The sequence below is a fragment of the Hemitrygon akajei genome, chromosome 10 (assembly GCF_048418815.1).
Source record: "Hemitrygon akajei chromosome 10, sHemAka1.3, whole genome shotgun sequence".
In the NCBI taxonomy this organism is placed as follows: domain Eukaryota; kingdom Metazoa; phylum Chordata; class Chondrichthyes; order Myliobatiformes; family Dasyatidae; genus Hemitrygon; species Hemitrygon akajei.
This window is the reverse complement of record NC_133133.1, coordinates 174475177-174493415: the sequence shown is the minus strand read 5'-3', so window position 1 is coordinate 174493415 and position 18239 is coordinate 174475177. Positions and strand designations below refer to the sequence as shown.

The following is an 18239-nucleotide window of genomic DNA, read 5'->3' as shown; positions in this document are numbered from 1 at the left end:
CATTGGGAGAATTTAATGCACAATGAAAGATTAGGTGCTATGTGGTGCTGAAGGTCCTTCACAAGTCTTAGAAGCCCTGAAGGTGGCAGCACAGGTTGATAAGATGAAGAGGAGATTCAGCAGATGCTGGAAATCCAGAGTAACACATATTGTGGGTGCCATAGGAGCGTAATGGTTGGTGTGACACCATGACAGAGCAGGGCATCAGAGTTCAATTCTGATGCTATCTGCAAGAAGTTTGTACGTTTTCCCCATGATCACGTAGGTTTCGTCCAAGTGCTCTGGTTTCCTCCCACATTCTAAAAACGTACAGGTCGTACATACTGTACTGGTACTAACTACCGATTGGTCGTTGTAATTTGTCCTGGACTAAGGTTAAATCAGTAATGCAGTGGTCGGATCCGCACTCGAGGGATGTAAGTTCCAGTGTTACTGGATTACACTAAACACCTATCCGGTCTCCCAGCCTGGGTCATATTGAAGGATTCACGCCGAAGCTAACGGCAGTGAAGGTGGCCGTCGCCCTCGCAGCGCCCCCTCTGCCTGGAGGTCCCTATCGAGCATCGCGACTCGCGGCGGCGAAATATTGAACTGCAATCCCCAGCAGGAGCTGCGCGCAGGCGCAAGTCGTTCCGTTCGGCGCGTTGTGTGCCGGGAAGTTCATGGCAACGGCGGTCAGATGAGGTGAGAGCGGCGGTGGAAAGGAACCGGGGGTCGGAGTGGAGAGAGGGGAGGAAAGGAACCGGGGATCGGGGGGGGGGGGCGGAGAGCGGCGGTGAAAAGGAACCGGGGGTCGGGGGGGGGGGGAGAGCGGCGGTGGAAAGGAACCGGGGGTCGGGGGGGAGAGAGGGGAGGAAAGGAACTGGGGATCGGGGGGGGGAGAGCGGCGGTGGAAAGGAACCGGGGGTCGGGGGGGAGAGAGGGGAGGAAAGGAACTGGGGATCGGGGGGGGGGGTGCGGAGAGCGGCGGTGAAAAGGAACTGGGGTTCGGGGAAGGAAAGGAACCGGGGGTCGGGGGGGGGGGGAGAGCGGCGGTGGAAAGGAACCGGGGGTCAGGGGGAGAGCGGCGGTGGAAAGGAACCGGGGGTCAGGGGGAGAGAGAGGGGAAAGGAACCGGGGGTTTGGGGGGAGAGAGAGGGGAAAGGAACCGGGGGTCGGGGGGGGGGGAGAGCGGGGAGGAAAGGGATCTGGGGAGAGAGGGGAGGAAAGGAACCGGGGGTCAACGGGCGAGAGAGGGGAGGAAAGGGATCTGGGGAGAGAGGGAAGGAAAGGAACCGGGGGTCAAGGGGCGAGAGAGGGGAGGAAAGGGATCTGGGGAGAGAGGGGAGGAAAGGGATCTGGGGAGAGAGGGAAGGAAAGGAACCGGGGGTCAACGGGCGAGAGAGGGGAGGAAAGGGATCTGGGGAGAGAGAGGGGAGGAAAGGGATCTGGGGAGAGAGAGGGGAGGAAAGGAACCAGGGGTCGGGGGAGAGAGGGGAGGAAAGGATAGAGGGGAACAGGATGTGGTATACTTGGATTTCCAGAAGGCGTTCGATAAGATGCCACTCAAGAGACTTATAAATAAGATACAGATGCATGAAGTCGGAGGAAGTGTATTGACATGGATAGTGGATTGGTTAACCAATAGAAGGCAGAGAGTTGGTGTTTCTCCGGTTGGCAGTTAGTGGTGAGTGGGATGCCGCAAGGTTCGGTGCTGGGCTAGCAGCTGTTTACTGTTTACATTGGAAGAGAGGACTGAATGTAGCGTAGCAAAATTTGCTGATGTGACTAAACTGAGTAGAAAAGGAAATTGTACAGAGGGTGTGGAGTGTCTGCAGAGGGATACAGATAGGTTAAGTGAGTGGGCCAAGGTCTGGCAGATGGAATACAACATTGGTAAATGTGAGGTCATCCATTTTGGAAGGAATAATATAAGTGTAGATTATTATTTAAATGGTGAAAGATTGCAGCATGCTGTTGTGCAGAGGGACATGGGACTGCTTGTGCATGAATCGCAAAAAGTTGACTTGCAGGTACAACAAGTTATTAAGAAGGCAAACTGAATGTTGGCCTTCATTGCTAGAGGGATTGAATTCAAGAGCAGGGAGGTCATGCTGCAACTATACAGGGTACTGGTGAGGCTGCACCTGGAGCACTGTGTGCAGTTCTGATCTCCATACTTAAGGAAGGATATACTGGCCTTGGGGGCAGTGCAGAGAAGGTTCACCAGGTTGATTCCAGAGATGAAAGGGTTAACCTATGAGGAGCGATTGAGTTGCCTGGGACTGTACTTTCTGGAATTCAGCAGAATGAGAGGGGATCTTATAGAAACATACAAAATTTTGAAAGTGATAGATAAGATAGAAGAAGGAAAGTTGTTTCCATTGGTAGGTGAGACTAGAACTAGGGGACATTGCCTCAAGATTCAGGGGAGAAGATTTAGGACGGAGATGAGGAGAAACTGTTTTTCCCAGAGAGTGATGAATCTGTGGAATTCTTTGCCCAGGGAAGCAGTTGAGGCTTCTTCACTAAATATATTTAAGATACAGTTAGATAGGTTTTTACATAGGGGAATTAAGGGTTATGGGGAAAAGGCAGGTGGATGGAGCTGAGTTTACGGACAGATCAGCCGATGGGCCGGATGGCCTACTCCTGCTTCTATTTCTTATGTTTGAATTGAATCAGTGGTGAGTGGAGGAAAGGAACTGGGAGTTGGGGGTGAGGGAGGAGGAATGGAACCAGGGTGCTGGGGGAGGGAGGGGAAGCAAAGGGACCAGAGTTGAGGGGAGAATGTAGAGGAAAGGAGCTGGAGGTCGAGGGGAGAGAGTAGAGGAAAGGAACTGGGGGTCGAGGGGAGAGAGTAGAGGAAAGGAACTGGGGGTTGAGGGGAGAGGTGGAGCAAGGAGAGATCAGAGACAGAAGGGAGAATAGGGAGGCGAACACGGGGAGAAGGGACTGGATGGGAGAGGAGATGCTGAAAGTTTGTCACGCAAAGCCCTGTTCCCTCTAAGATGTGCAGGTGCGCAGCCGCACTATAACTGAATTGCTCCTGCGCACATAGCCTTTGTTGTCGCACAGCTGAAATTGTTTTTATAATATGTTAATTTAAACTGCTACACTGTTCTTTAAAAGTTTATTGACATACCTCAGAGTGTAGGCCCTTCCAGCCCCTCAAGCCTTGCCGCCCAGTTTAACCCGAGCCTAATCATGGAACAATTTCCAGTGAGCAATTAACCTACCAACTGGTACACCTTTGGACTGTGGGAGGAAACCCACGCGGTCACAGGGAGAATATACAAACTCCTTACAGGCAGCAGTAGGAGTTGAACCGCGGTTGCTAGTACTGTGCAGCATTGTGCTAACCACTATGCTACCATGCCAAGCTACGTAAGAATTTTGTGCTCAGAGCAGTGGTTGGTCTGTGCATCTGTAAGAAAATGTTAGAGGGAATACAGCCGTTGTCATGCCTTCTTTGCAATTGCATTGATATGTTGACACCCAGGAACTTGAAACTGCTCACCCTTTCCACTGCTGATCCCTCGATGAGACTGGTGTGTGTTCCGTAGACTTCCTCTGAAGTCTACAATCAGTTCTTTGGTCTTACTGACATTGAGTGTAAAGGTTTTGCTGTGACACCACTCAACCAGCTGATCTATCTCACTCCTTTATGCCACCACCTCAGCAAACCTCCTTTCTTTGACATTGCCCAACCCTCTACCCCTCTCAACTCCTTCCCATTCCTGGCTCTTTTTGGCATCTCCAAGCCTGAATTCTTGAAACCACAATGAGCAAAACAGTTCTGCATTGTCTTACTGCTTATTTCTCGCCAGCTATTAGTGACAAGAATCACTGTATTTTGAACACAACATAGACAACTGACACTAGTTAGAACCTGTTTGGCGACAGCCTGCTGTCACAATTCAGTGGCATAGTGCCCCAAATAAACAAAGGAGATTGCGTCTATTTTCTCAATTACCTTTGTTCTTTAAGAGTTTCCCCAAATAAGTGGCTTCCTGATTAACTGGAGTCCACTGTATTCTGCATTAATTACTCCTAACATGTGGTATGATCTTCATCTAAGTCACAATTATAGACAAGTACAATTTGCCTGAACTAATAATGCACAAACAATTGTACTTCTCATCAATATTGCATCACAGTCTGGGTTCAAAGAAGTATGTGAACCTTTGGAGTAATACCTTCTACAAAAGCTATTTGGAGTCAGGTGTTCCAGTCAATGAGATGAGATTGGATGTGTGGGTTGTAGAGGTACCCTGCCCTATTTAAAAAACACACACAGAAGTTAGGTTACTGGCAGAGCCTGCTGTTCTCAAGAAAGATCTGTTTATGTGTGCCATGCCTCAATCAAAACAACTTTTAGAGGACCTTAGAAGAATTCCAGAGATACATGAAGCTGGAAAAGACTGCAAAAACATTTCTAATGACCTGAGTCTTCATCAGTCCACATAAGAGAAATTGTCTACAAATGGAGGACACTGGGTACTGTTGCTACTGTCCCTAGGAGTTGGCATCCTGCAAAGATCACACCAAGAGCAAAACGTGCAATGCTGAAGGAGGTGAATAAAAACACAAGGGTAACAGCGAAAGACCTGCAGAAATCTCCAGAACTTACTCAAGTCTCTGTTCATGTGTCCACTATCAGTAAAACACTAGACAGGAAACCACTGCTCTCCAAAAAAAGTGTTGCACATCTCAAGTTTGGCAAAAGACCAGCTGAATATTCTACAACACTTCTGGGACAATGTTCCATGGACAGATGAGACAAAAGTTGAACTTTTTGGCAGAAATGCACACCGCTATGTTTGGAGGAAAAAGGGTACCAACACCAAAACCTCATCCCATCTGTGAAGCGTGGTGGAAGTGGCATCATGACTTGGGGCTGCTTTGTTGTCTCAGGGCCTGGACAGCTTGCAATCATTGAGGGAACAATGAATTCAAAATTGTGTCAAGAAATTTTACAGGACAATGTCAGGGTAGTGGTCCATCATCTGAAGCTTAGAAGAAGTTGGATGACAATGATCTGAAACACAAGAATAAATCAACAGCAGAATGGTTTAAAAAGAAGAAAATTTGTTTTATGGAATGGCCAACTCGGAGTCCAGACCTTATTCCAATTGAGATGCTGTGGCATGACCTGAAGAGGGCTGTTCATGCAAGGTATCCCAGATATATTTATCAACTGAAACAGTCTTGTATGGAGGAATGGTCTAAAAATTCCTTCTCATTGTTGGCAAGCCTGATCAGCAGTTACAGGATAAGTTTGGTGCTAAAGGAGTTATTAAATACAAGGGTTTGCATACTTTTTCCAGCCTGGACTGTGAGAAAGGGAAGGAGGAGGGGACCCAGGATGAAATTATAGGTAAGTGAGTACAGGTGAAAAGTCAGATTGGTAAACAGAAGAGGGGGTGGGATATTGAGTGTTTGAAAGGCCTCAATAGAATGGATGTGGAGAGGATTTCCTACGGCATGAGAGTCTAGGTCCAGAGGATATGGTCTCAGAATAGAGGGGCATCCTTTTAGAATGGAGATGAGTAATTTCTTCAGCCAGAGATTGGTGAATCTGGAATATGTTACCACGAATGGTGGTGGAGCCAAGTCTCTTGAGTGTATTTAAGCCAAAGGTTGTTAGATTCTTGGTTAGTCAGAGCATCAAGGGATATGGGGTAAAGACAGGAGACCGAGTCTGAGAGGGAAAATGGATCAACCATGGTGGAGCAGACTCGATGGGCCAAATGGACTCTGCTCCTATATATTATAGTCTTATCATCTGTGGTCTTTTTGACTCCACAAAACTGAACGGCTGAATGTGTGTACTCTGTTGGAGCCGCCTTCTCCACAATTACATTGGTAAACTCCTTGTTCTACTTGTCATTGGTGTAACATTTAAAAATAGAAGAAGAGTGCATGGGTTTAAAATGAGCACCGAATTGCATCCGCATTGTTTATTATCCTGTGATAATTGCTACAGGAGATCACCTCCTGACTCATAAATATTTCTAGGGGCTGGGGTGAATCAGTCAGGTTTATTGTCACTGATATATGTCATGAAATTTGTTGTTTTGTGACAGCAGTACAGTCCAGTGCACATAAAGAAATTGCTATAAATTACAGTGCTCCCGATGGAAATTTAATCGAATCATTGGTGACATACCAAATCTCCTCAAGCTCCCAATGAAATATAGCTGCTTGGATGCCTGCTTCAATATGTTGGGCCCAGGAGAGATCTTCAGAGATCGCTCTGAACTCACTGATTGTGAATTCCTTCTTTGCACTAGTCCATGTACTTTACTACTCAACCTTCTTCATAAAGTTTTTGGTTGTCTGGTCTGAGAGGGCTTTGGAGGCTTTTCATCAAATCTGACCGTGAGACACGGGAGCAGAATTAGGTATTCGGCCATCTAGTCTGGTGATTCCATCATGGCTGATATATTATTCCTCTCAACCCCATTCTCCTGCTTTTTGCCCATAACCTTTGACATCCTGACTAATCAAGAACCTGTCACCCTCTGCTTTAAATATACCCAATGACCCTCTGGCGGAAGAAGTTCCTTCTGATCTCTGTTCTGAGGCTGTGCTCTCTGGTTCTAGACTCCTCCACCATAGGAAACATCCTCTCCACATCTATTCTATCTAGGCCTTTCAATATTCAATAGGTTTCAATGCGATTCCCTCCTCCCTCCCCCCATTCTCGTAAACTGGAGTGAGTATCGGTCCAGAGTCATCTAAAACTCGTATGTTAACCCGTCCATTCTCATGAACCTCCTCTGGACTCCTGCCAATGACAGCACATCATTTCTTAATCAAAACTGCTAAAATTGGTGTGATTACCTACTAGTAAAACATTTTTAGACAATTTAGTATCGACCTAAATGCTGTGTTTGGGTTTGATTGCTGCATTTAAGAGAAATTTGGATAAGTACATGGATGGGAAATATATGGAGGACTATGGTCCAGGTGCTGGTTGATGAGACTGGCATAGACTAGATGGGCTGAAGTGCCTGTTTCTGTGCAGTAGTGCTCTGCCACTGTTACGTACTGTGACGGTGGCATATTGTCTGAGTGAGAGAACTAAAATCAAGTAATTGGGCACCAGAGTGAAATGTTACAGTATTAAGATAGAAGGTTGTTTAATGTCACTACCAGTACACATGTGTAAAGGAGAACAAAATAATTCTTATTCCGGATCTGATGTAGCACAAAAAATGTAATAAGATAAAAACACAATTAAATAATACAATAAATATAAGATGGCTTCTATGTCCATAAAGTGATACTAGGCACAAGAGTGTCAGTACGTAGGGTGACTGACTGGAAATGAAAAAGTAGTGGTGTTTGTGGGCTGAGTTAGTGAGTGGAGGTGTTGATCAGTCTTGCTGCTTGGGTGAAGTAACTTTTTCATTCTGGCGTGGATGCTACGTAGCCTGCTGCCTGTTGGGAATGGGACAAACAGTCTATGAGCAGGGTGAGTGTGACCATTCCTGATGTTACTGGCACTTTTCTGTGTTTATATATTTGTCCTTAATGGCAGGGTGCTGGTGATGCAGGGCGCTGAGGGGATCTCACTGTAACCTATCAAATATTTAAAGGCCTAGGTGGAGTAGATGTGGAGAGGATGTTTTTATAGTGAGGGAGTCTAGGACCAAGGTTGTAGCCTCAGTTTAAAAGAACAGAGATGATAAATTTCTCTAGCTGGAGGATAGTGAATCTGGAACTCATTGCCACAGACGGCTGTGGAGACCAAGTCATTGGGTATATTTAAAGCAGAGGTTGGTAGGTTTTTGATTAGTCAGTGTATCAAAAGTTACGGAGAGAAGTCGGGAGAATGGAGTTGAGAGGAAAAATAAATCGGCTATGATCATACAGCAGAACAGACTCAGTGGGCCAAATGGCCTAATTTTGCACCTATATCCTATGGTCTTCCGGTGCTCTGGTTTCCTCCCATTTTCCAAAGAGATAGGGATTAATAGATTAATGGGTCACTTCTGTATATGGACGGCATGGAGTCGCTGAGCTGCTTACTGTGCTGTATCTCTAAACAAAAATAATAAGTGGTGGTGATGTATTTTGAGAGCAGTGGAAGGGAGGAGCAAATGATCTTAACTTTGCCCACTGTTCAACATTGGCATCCAGACAATACCTTAAGGAATGAGCATGTAATTAGTTCAAAACAATTGGCCATTAAATTTAACACTGGGGAAGTAGCAGGTGGTAGCCTGTGTCTTTTTTGGTGGCAGAGGTTGTGAATTTGAAAGATTCTGCCAAGAATTCTTGGCAAGATTCCTTATTGTGTATTGTACAGTCTATACATTTTCTTTAAGACACTTTGAATCTCATCTTCAAGCCATTTCCATGTGGAACATTTTGTGTTATTTGTTAATATTTATACTTCCGTTTCCTTTACAAAATTCTGTTGCTGCAACAAAGAGATGATCATTTGATGCTGTCCACAATCTAAATCAAATGTTAGTTACGTATATATTTAATAACCAGTTGATTCAAACCAGTTACACTAAACATAGGGATGCAAGACCTCCTACACTTTATGAGGAGATTGAGATGTGCAAGGCTTCTTGCCCCCATTCTAACAACTGTCTACAGGAGCACCATTGAGAGTGTCATGTCTAGCTGCATCATTGTGTGGTACAGAAGTTGCAAGGCATCGGATCCAAGACCCTACAGAGGACAGTAAACACCGCGGAGAGGATCATCAGGGTCTGCCTCCCACCTCTTTGTGACATTTACTGGGAATGTTGCAGATGAAGGGCCCAAAGCATTGTTGAGGATCCCCAGAACCCGTTCCACAACCTCTTTGACTCCTTATCATCAGGAAACAGGTACAGGAACATCAATACTAGGACTGTCAGACTGGATTTCAGCTTCTTACCTCAGGCTGTGAGACTCATGAATACCCTGCCACCACCGAGGTGTCTTCGTGTGGACAGCAAGAGGAGAGCATGGCTTGGAAGGATACACGGATAAATGCTTCCTCCAGGCACTATGCCTGAAGTGTTACTGCCTGCCACTACACCTCCTTTCTCACCACTATCCAGGGCACTAAACTGTCCTTCCATGTCGGCCATTTCTTGCCATGAGTCATTTATTGCATCTACATTAGTGAGATCCAGTTCCTCATTGAACACCACCTCTCTGCTCACTGAACCAGCCAGGATCTCCCATTTAAGTCCACTTCCCATTCCCACATTGAGGGAAGCTAAATGCAGATAGGAGGAGTAACCCTTCATAATTTGCCTTGTTGGTATGAATACCAATTTCTTTAACCACTGGTAACTTTTCCCCAACCCTCTTGATTTGCCCATCACTCATACACTTCTTCACAAGTTTCCCTCCCCATCTCCCTCTTTCTATCCTTCGGTCCATTGCCCTCTTTTATCAGATTCCTCCTCCTTCAGGCCTATGTCACTTCCACTTATTACCTCTCAGCTTCTCATTTCATCCCCATTCAACCCCCTTGCCCCTTGATCACTTGTCTATCACCTGCTATTCCATTGTTTCTACCCCTTCCACCCACTTTGTCATTCGAACTAACTCTCCTCTGTACTTCCAGTCCCAATGAAGGATCTGTGCCCTAGATATCGATTGTCCATTCTCCTCCATAAACGCTACATGACCTGCTGAGTTCCTCAAGCATTTTGTGTGTTTACTACGCTGTCCACATGCTGGATTTTGTTAGCTAGTGTCTGGTTGCCAACATTGGACGATGGGCAAGTTTAAGTTGATTAAGCCGACGTCTCACTGCATGTGCCATTGATCAAGACTGAGTAGTAACACAAGTTCAAAAGCAGAAGATGACTAATCAGTCCTTTGAGTCTGCTGCACCATCCAAAAAGTTAGCGCAATTGCTTGATGATGCATGCAATTTGGGATTCAATTCCCATCGCCATCTGTAAGGTATTTGTTCGTTCTCTCCATGACTGTGTGGGTTTCTTCCGGGTGCTCTGGTTTCCATCCATATTGCAAAAACGTATAGGTTAGGGTTAGTGTGTTGTGGGTATGATATTTTGTCACCAGCTGATCTCCCTCCTGACATTTGTCCTTACAAGTAGAACAAGTGCTACACCTCCTCCCTCACTAACATTCAGGGCCCCAAACAGTCCTTCCAGGTGAGGCGACACTTCACCTGTGAATCTGTTGTGCTCCTCCTGTATGTTGGTCAAACCCAAAGTAGATTGAGAGGCAGCTTCACTGAGCATCTACGCTCTGTCCACCAGAAAAAGCAGAAACTCCCAGTGGCCACCCATTTTAATTCAGCTTCCCATTACCATTCCAACATGTCTGTCTATGGCCTCCTCTACTGTTGTGATGACACACACCAGCTTGGAGGAGCAACACCTTATATTCTGTCTGGATAGCCTCCAACCTGATGGCATGAACATCAATTTCTTGAACTTCGGGTAATGTCCCCCCTCCCCCACACCATTCCCCACTCCCATTTCCCTCTCTCACCTTCTTACCCGCCCATTACCTCCCTCTGGTGCTCCTCCTGGTTTTCTTTCTTCCATGCCCTTCTGTCCTTTCCTTTTACAATCCCCCTTCTCCAGCTCCGTATCTGTTTCATTAACTTACCAGCTCTTTACTTGCAGCCCCAGTTTTACTACCACCTTGTGTTTCTCCACCCCCCCCCCCCCCCCCATCTTCTCACTCTGACTCCTTTTCTTTCTTGAGTCCTGATGTAGGATCTTGGCCCGAGACATCGACGGTACTCTATGGATGCTGCCTGGTCTGCTGAGTTCCTCCAGCATTTTGTGTGTGTTGCTTGGATGTCCAGAATCTGCAGATTTTCTCTTATTTGTGATCTGCAGATTTTCTCGTGTTTACTTTTCTTTATCATTGGTAACTGGCTGCGGTTTAATCTTGGCCAACTTTTGGTCTAAGTGAGACTCTGAACAATTGCTGACCTATCCTCTTCCAGCTGCTACTAAATAGTTTCAAAGCAACGCACAAAATGGTGGAAGAACTCAGCAGGTCAGGCAGCACCTATGAAAATGAATAAACAGTGGACATTTTGGGCACCCCTTCTTCAGGACTGGAAAGCAAGGGGGTAAATGCCAGAATAAGAAGGTGAGGGGAGGGGAAGGAGGACAAGCTGGAAGGTGACTGGTGACAATTAAAAGAAAATCTGCAGATGCTCAAAATCTGAGCGACACACAAAATGCTGAGGAATTCAGCAAGCCAGGCAGCATCTATGGAAAAAAAGCACAGTCAGCGTTTTGGGCCAAGACCCTTCGGCAGGACTAGAGAAAAGAAAACTGAGGGGCAGACAGGTGAAGCCAGGTATGTGGGGGAGGGGTGAAAATGTTTAAGGGTTGGAAAGGAAGGAATCTGATAGAGTGGACCATGGGAGAATGAGGAGGAGGGGCACTGGGGTAGGTGAGGCCTGGCCTGCTGAGTTCCTCCAGCATTTTGTGTGTGTTGCTTGGATTTCCAGCACCTGCAGATTTTTTCTTGTTTGAGAAGAGGTGGGTGTCCAGAGTGGGGAATTAAAGAAGTCTAGAATACTGCACTGTGGATACAAGGTTAATGCACAATGAGCAAGAGAAATGTTTGCACAAAAGCTTTGTGAAACTGTGAGTTTAGCAGTCTGTGTAGAATCAGTGCTAAGTTGGTTCAGTGTCTTTGGGCTTGAGCTGTTGTGTAAGCCAGCAAAGCACAAAACCCATCTGTCTCTAATCTCCTTGAGGGATATAAATCTACCAGCCTTCCCCTCTGTGAGCTGTGCATAGCTTCACAGAGCTGTAGCTGACTTAACAGCCTAGCTAGGCCGTTATAGAACAGTACAGCACAGGCCTTTCATACAACCGTTTAACGTACTCCAAATTCAATCTCACTCTTCCCTCCAACATAACCCTCCATTTTTTAATCATCCATGTGTCTAAGAGCATTGTTCCTAATGTATCTGCCTTTACCACCGCCCCGGCTGTGTGTTTTTTACACCACTGTGTAAAAATAAAACTACCTCTGACATTACCCCCCCCCCCCATAGTTTCCTCTAGTCAACTTAAAATTTGGGGCAGCACGGTAGCGTAGTGGTTAGCACAATGCTTTACAGTACAGGCGACCAGGGTTCACTTCCTGTAAGGAGTCTGAGGCTCCTTGTGACTGCGTAGGTTTCCTCTGGGTGCTCTGGTTTTCTCCCGCAGTCCAAAGACATGCTGGTTGGTAGCTTAATTGTTCATTGTAAATTGTCCTATGATTAGTCTAGGATTAAATTGGGGTTGCTGGGTAGCTTGAATGGTCTATTTCGTGCTATATCTCAATAAATATATTTTAAAAATGCCCCCTCATACACCATAAATGTAGGCTTTGCACAGTCCCTCAAAGCTGAGGGAAAATACAGTGTGAGTGCGGAATACCTTCTTTGGGGGGTATAGCCAGTCTTCATTAAAAAAAGAACTCTCTGGCTCTGAACCACTTGCTGCTGGTTTGAGATCTAATGTAAACAGAAAAGCACAGCCCACTTAAATGGAACTCCGAGAGTGATTAATGTGACAATGCATATGGTTAAATACAAGAGGGTTCTGCAATTCCAATAGAATATTGTTGTCTTTGATTAAATGTTTCTCTGAAGCAGATGGAGGATTTCCTTTACATAGCAATCCGAGCAGTCAAAACACCTGCTTCCATGTCAATCCCTCACTGGGACTAGTGCAATGCTATTTTGTTCACTATTTTGCTGTCCTTGCACTATTTATACATGTATGTATGTGTGTGTGTATTGCATGCTATATATATTCTTACTGTCATTTCTGTTTTTATTTATTGCTGGAACACATTAAATTTGACAACATGTGCCCTTGATATTAAACCTGATCCTGATTCCTTCTGCCTGTATCGTGGTTACTCTGAAGATTCCTCCTTACCAGACGCTGTGGTCACAATTTAAACTTCAGGCCTTAAATCAGTCCAGTGCTTGGCCAGCACCCAATCCAAACCAAACCAAAATTCTTCGCTGAGCAATTGATGCAGTTTCCACGGACCAATATAAATCACATTCAGGTACGGGCTGATATGACAAACAGCATCAAGTCACTATTTTGCTCACTTTCTATACTGCTTATTCATTATTTAATACGTATTTAGAAGAGTTTTTTTTATGTCCTTCTGCCACAGAACATCAAATTTCATGATATATAACAATGATAAAACCAGATTCTGTTTCACTTACCTTTGGAAAAACTTGCCCCTCAGGTCTCTTTAATGGACGGATTTGAAAACAAGAAATGGTCCATGAACATTATCTCTTTAACTTTTACTAATTTTTTTTATGTACTGCTGCTGCAAAACTGCAGTTTTCACAATGTATGTGAGTGATGTTGGCAATAGTTTTGAAAATGGGTAGCTCAGGTGATTGGTGGTTAGATTGAGTTGTTCCCCAACCTTGGCAATTTACTTGCAAACATTTTGTCACCATACGAGGAGACATTGTCAGTGCTCTGTTAATTGTGTGTCCTTCAAATGCCTGGCTTATATTTACTTTTCAACCAGCTGATTGGTCATTATGGAAACTCAATTTTGATGTGGGGAGGAAATCTCATCGCTGATTGGTTGAGTGGCTAACTTTGTGCGTTGTCAGGAATTTTGCCCATATCGGCTCATAAATAGGATCGAGGTCAATGTGTTTGTTTATAGAATTGAGAGTTTACTTCTCATCTGGTCAATGTAGTTCTTGTTACAGTCTCCACAAGTACACCACTTTGCTTTTGTCCATTGTCTTTACTGGCTCCTTGGTTCTTGAGACAAGTTTCCTAGAAGTTGCAGTTGGTTTGTGAGTGATTGTGATGCAGTTGGGTTTGAGCAGTTGAGCTGTCATTTCTGAGATATTCTGAGTGTAGTGCAAGTTTGTACATTGAGTAAGGTACTGTTGGAACACTTTGAATAAGTGCTTCTCTTCCATGACCCAAAGTTAGGTGGTGCTACATTGTGTTTGTGCTCTCTGAAAAAAGGTGCAAATGTACTTTTCTAGTGGCAAACTGGGTGGTTGCTGTTATAGTTCAGTACCTGGTCTGTGTGCGTACTCTTCTGGTAGATGGTTGTCTCTAATGCACCATCTGTCCGCCTTGCGACAAGTACATCCAGGAATATACTTGATGTGGAATCCAGGATCACTAATCTCAGTACATGAAGTCCTAGGACACTTTTTTAACTGGGACATTAAGGAGGCTCTGGTGCAGGCAATCACAAAGAAAGCATGATAAATTTTAGTGGTGTGGTTCTCTTCTGATAACTCTGTAAACAAACATAACGAAATAGATGCCATCTACAAATCCGTAAGAGCCTAAGAAACACGAACCAATAGAATTCAAACATCACCAATATATAGCCAATCAGGATCAAAGGAAGTGAACGGGGGCCTATACAAACATGAGTACTTCCAAAGAGAAATACAAACAATTGCGCACTGAGGGTGTCACCTTGACCGGTGATGAAACATTTGCAGCTAATTGCCAAGCTCGATGAACACCGCAACTTCAAAAGCCTCAGCCCGAGCTACCAATATTCACCACCATCCTGAATATGAGTTACTCCTCCAACCTGAGAGTGGCCTTATCATAGCAGTAGAGGAGCCCATGGACACATGGAATGGAGATGGGGAGTTAAATTGAAATGGGTGGCCACTGAAATATCCCACCTTTTGTGGCTGATGAGGCGAAGGTGTTCAACGAAGTGGTCACCCAGTCTATGTTGATTCTCAGTGATGTTTCTGGCATCTGCAGCATATTTTGTGTTTAATATCTTGACTGCTTGTGGTTCCGGAACTTATCAAATGTCTAGTTGCTCAACCATCATTTCTCAATCAGCTATTTGTAGTGTAAACCAACTGACAAACTCAGTCTGTTAATAGAAGTATGCAGAGCCCATTGCTTGGTGTGGACTGTGACCAAATATTGTCAAGACTTGCAGACCTCAGTTCTAGAGAAAGGTTGAATAGCACTTAGTCGAATAGAGGAAGTGGTACAGGAGCCTCAGGTATCACACCACCAGGTTCAGAAAACTACCCTACAATCATCGAGCTTCTGAACTTCAATCAGCTCAACTCTGAACTGATTTAGGATGGTGGAGAATATTGGGAGCTCTGGTTGAGGCGTTTAATGTATTCGCCAAGCTTGGCAGTTAGCTTGTAGATGTTTCATCACCAGTCAAGGCGACATTGTCAATGCGCAGTTGTTGATGTTTCTCTCTGGGAGTGCTCATATTTTTATAGCCACCCTGTTGTCTTGCCTTGGTCCTAATTGGCTACCCCTTCAGTTGACCTTAGAATTCTATTGGCTCGCAGTTCTTCGGCTGTTAGGTGTTCCTAGATGGTGTCTATTTCAATATGTCTATTACAGAGTAATTAGAAGAAACCACACGTAAAATTTCTCTTGCCTACCCCAGAACCTCCACGACATCCCAGTTAAAGTGTTGCACTTCTCGGTCTTCGTGTACCGAGATCAGTGACACTGAGGATGTCACCTTGACTGGTGATGAAATGTCTGCAAGCTCGGCGTACATCGCAACATCAAACTGAATGAACTGATCCCACAACTTATGGACCCCCTTTCAAGGACTCTACAACTCTTACTCTCATTCTTATCTATCTGTCTGCACAGTTTGCCTTCTGGTTGTCTGTCAGTCTTTGTGTGCAGTTTTTCATTGTCTCCATTGTATTCTGTGCTGCTGTAAATGCCTGCAAGCAAATGAATGGCAATGTAATATATGGTGACATACATGTAGTTTGATTAAAAAAGAACTTTGAACTTTATTACCTCAAGTTTAGGAGAATGAGGGAAGATTTGATAGAAGTATACAAAATTATGAGGGCTATCTGCCCTTCAGGCAGTTGATTTATGCTTTTCTATGTGATTAAGCACATTCAGCTTTTATGTTGAAATGAGCTGTCTCAGATCTGTATTAGGACACTTCCTGGGCAGTCAAATTTCACAACATACGTGCGTTTTGGTGAATGGTCCACTCTATCCATCTTCCTCCTCATCTGGAAGAAGGAAAGCATTTTGGTGGCAGAAGGCTAGAGGTTTATGTTAGGAGCTAAATAAATTAGCATCTAAAGCCATCCTGTTGTTTCCCCAGCAGAAGCATTGCTTGTAAGTTGGTGTCATATTGTTTGGAAATTAACCTAAAGGTGTCAGTAAGATTATTCTGAAATAGAATGTTATTTTTGAGTTTATTAGTTACCAACCTAGATGCTAATGGTTTACACACACTACTTGCCTGTGGTACTTACCTATTGGAATCCTATAATACTTACCTGCAGGAAACTTAGTTAAGTTTTAATTAATTTATCTGTGTATATTTACTTGTGTGAATTGCGCTGTATTTTGTTGTTTATCCATTTCACTCTGTCATTCCAGTGACTGCAGTAAACTCGAGGAGCTAGGGGATGCTATATCCTGACTCATGTCATTTTTGAATGGAGTTTGGCTGACTGTTCAAAAGTTCAAAAGTCCAATTTAATGGCAGGGAAATGTATACAATATACATTTTGAAATGCTTTTTCTTCACAACCATCCACGAAAACAGAGAATGCCCCAAAGAATGAACGACAGTTAAATGTGTGAACCCCAAAGTTCCCCCCCAGCTCCCCCCTCCTGCACGTAAGCGGCAGCAAGCAACGATCCCCCTCCCCCCACCACAAAAATAAATGCGCATCGGTACATGTGCTAAGCAATAGTAAAGACACAGACCAAAGTTACCCCAAAAGCTTCACATTTCATCCAAATTCGACAATCTGCAGCTTCTCTCTCTCCCTGGCAAGGGAGAGAGAGGTGTCCCTCATTTTCACAGTGAGCGAGAGACATACAACAACCCATTGGTTTACGAACTTTAAAGCCCATATCATCGTTTTTTTTTTTAGCTCTGTGTCCGAAGATCAAAAAGACCTTGGGTCTTCAGTCCCACAGCGAAAGATTTTCCAGCCTCCCCAACGACAAATGAGTCTCCTGCTGTGCCACTGACCCTGGATCCGCCCGTCTCCAGAGCCCCGAGATCTTAGGCTTCCGAACATGATCGAGATTCTCAGGCCAAACCCTTGGCTTGTCGAATTGCGGCCAGCTGTGGAACCCCGAGAACGGGTCCCATTCCCACAAAGAACCGAAGTCAGAGTGTAACTGCAGGTCAGGGTCTTCAAAAGAACCCTGAAAGGAAAAAAATAAAGATATTAAAGGTAGAAATAGACTGTCTGGTTGATGTTACAGCACCTCAGTGAGGGCAGTACAGAGGGGTATCGATAGGGTAAATGCAAACTGGCTTTTTCCACTATACTTGGCTGAGAGTAAAACTAGAGTTCATAGGTTAAGGGTAAAAGGTGAAATGTAAGAGGAACCTGAGGGGGGAGCTTCTTTACTCAGCATGCTGAGAGTGTCGAATGAACTGCCAGAGGAAATGATGGATGGAGGTTTGATTTCAACACTTAAGAGAAGTTTGGATAGACGTATGGATGGATAGGGTATGGAGTGCTCTGATTCGGGTGTGAGTCAATGGGACTAGACAAAATAACAGTTTGGCATCGACTAGATGGGCCAAGTGGCCTGGTTCTTATGACTTATTCCAGTATTGAAGTAATGGAGGAATTTATACACTATTGGGAAAGAGAGGAACAAATAGTTCAGCTATTCCAAAAAGCCAGCAGAGGAATGTCGGGCTAAGTGCCACAGTAATCTATTGTGTGGGATGTGTGCTATTTTTGGGATATTTCTGAGTCATATCATCAGGTATAAAGTAACACGGTCTATTCTTTTGCAGAAATGAGTTGTACCATAGAGAAGGTTCTGGCTGATGCAAAAGCACTGGTCGAGCGGCTGAAAGAACATGATAATGCAGCGGAGGCTCTCATCGAGCAAACCACTGCTCTTAACAAGCGGGTGGAAGCCATGAAGCAGGTGGGTGAGGTCTGCTGATTATTCTGTTGTGAAAGTCATCTTCCAAACTGTGTTGCAATAGAACTGAGAAACACAAATATACAAATATTGAAAGGCCTAGAAACAGTGGATGTGGAGAGGATGTTTCCAGTGGTCTAGGACCAGTGGGCACAGCCTCAAAATGGAGTCAAAGTAATTTTATTATCAAAGTACATATATATCACCATATACAACCCTGAGGTTCATTTTCTTGTGGGCATACTCAATAAATACAATAACCACAATAGAATCAAAGAAAGACTGCACCTACAGGGCAAATAACCAGTGTACAAAGGGCAACAAACAGTGCAAATATGAAAAGAAACT

General features: G+C 44.6%; 1 protein-coding gene across 4 annotated transcripts in view; it reads left to right on the top strand.

The window, feature by feature from the left end:
• Positions 1-609: 609 nt before the first annotated feature.
• The window catches only part of fgfr1op2 (FGFR1 oncogene partner 2), a 61092-nt gene continuing 43462 nt past the window's right edge, over positions 610-18239 (top strand). For 2 of the 4 annotated variants that reach the window (XM_073059781.1, XM_073059778.1), the window contains exons 1-2: positions 610-684; positions 17758-17894. In XM_073059781.1, the coding sequence (XP_072915882.1) occupies positions 17760-17894 (135 nt within the window). In that variant the 5' untranslated portion in view covers positions 610-684; positions 17758-17759. Of the gene's footprint in view, positions 685-12866; positions 13015-16866; positions 17180-17757; positions 17895-18239 lie in introns of those variants that run through there. The other 2 variants (XM_073059779.1, XM_073059780.1) reach the window with 2 other exon arrangements.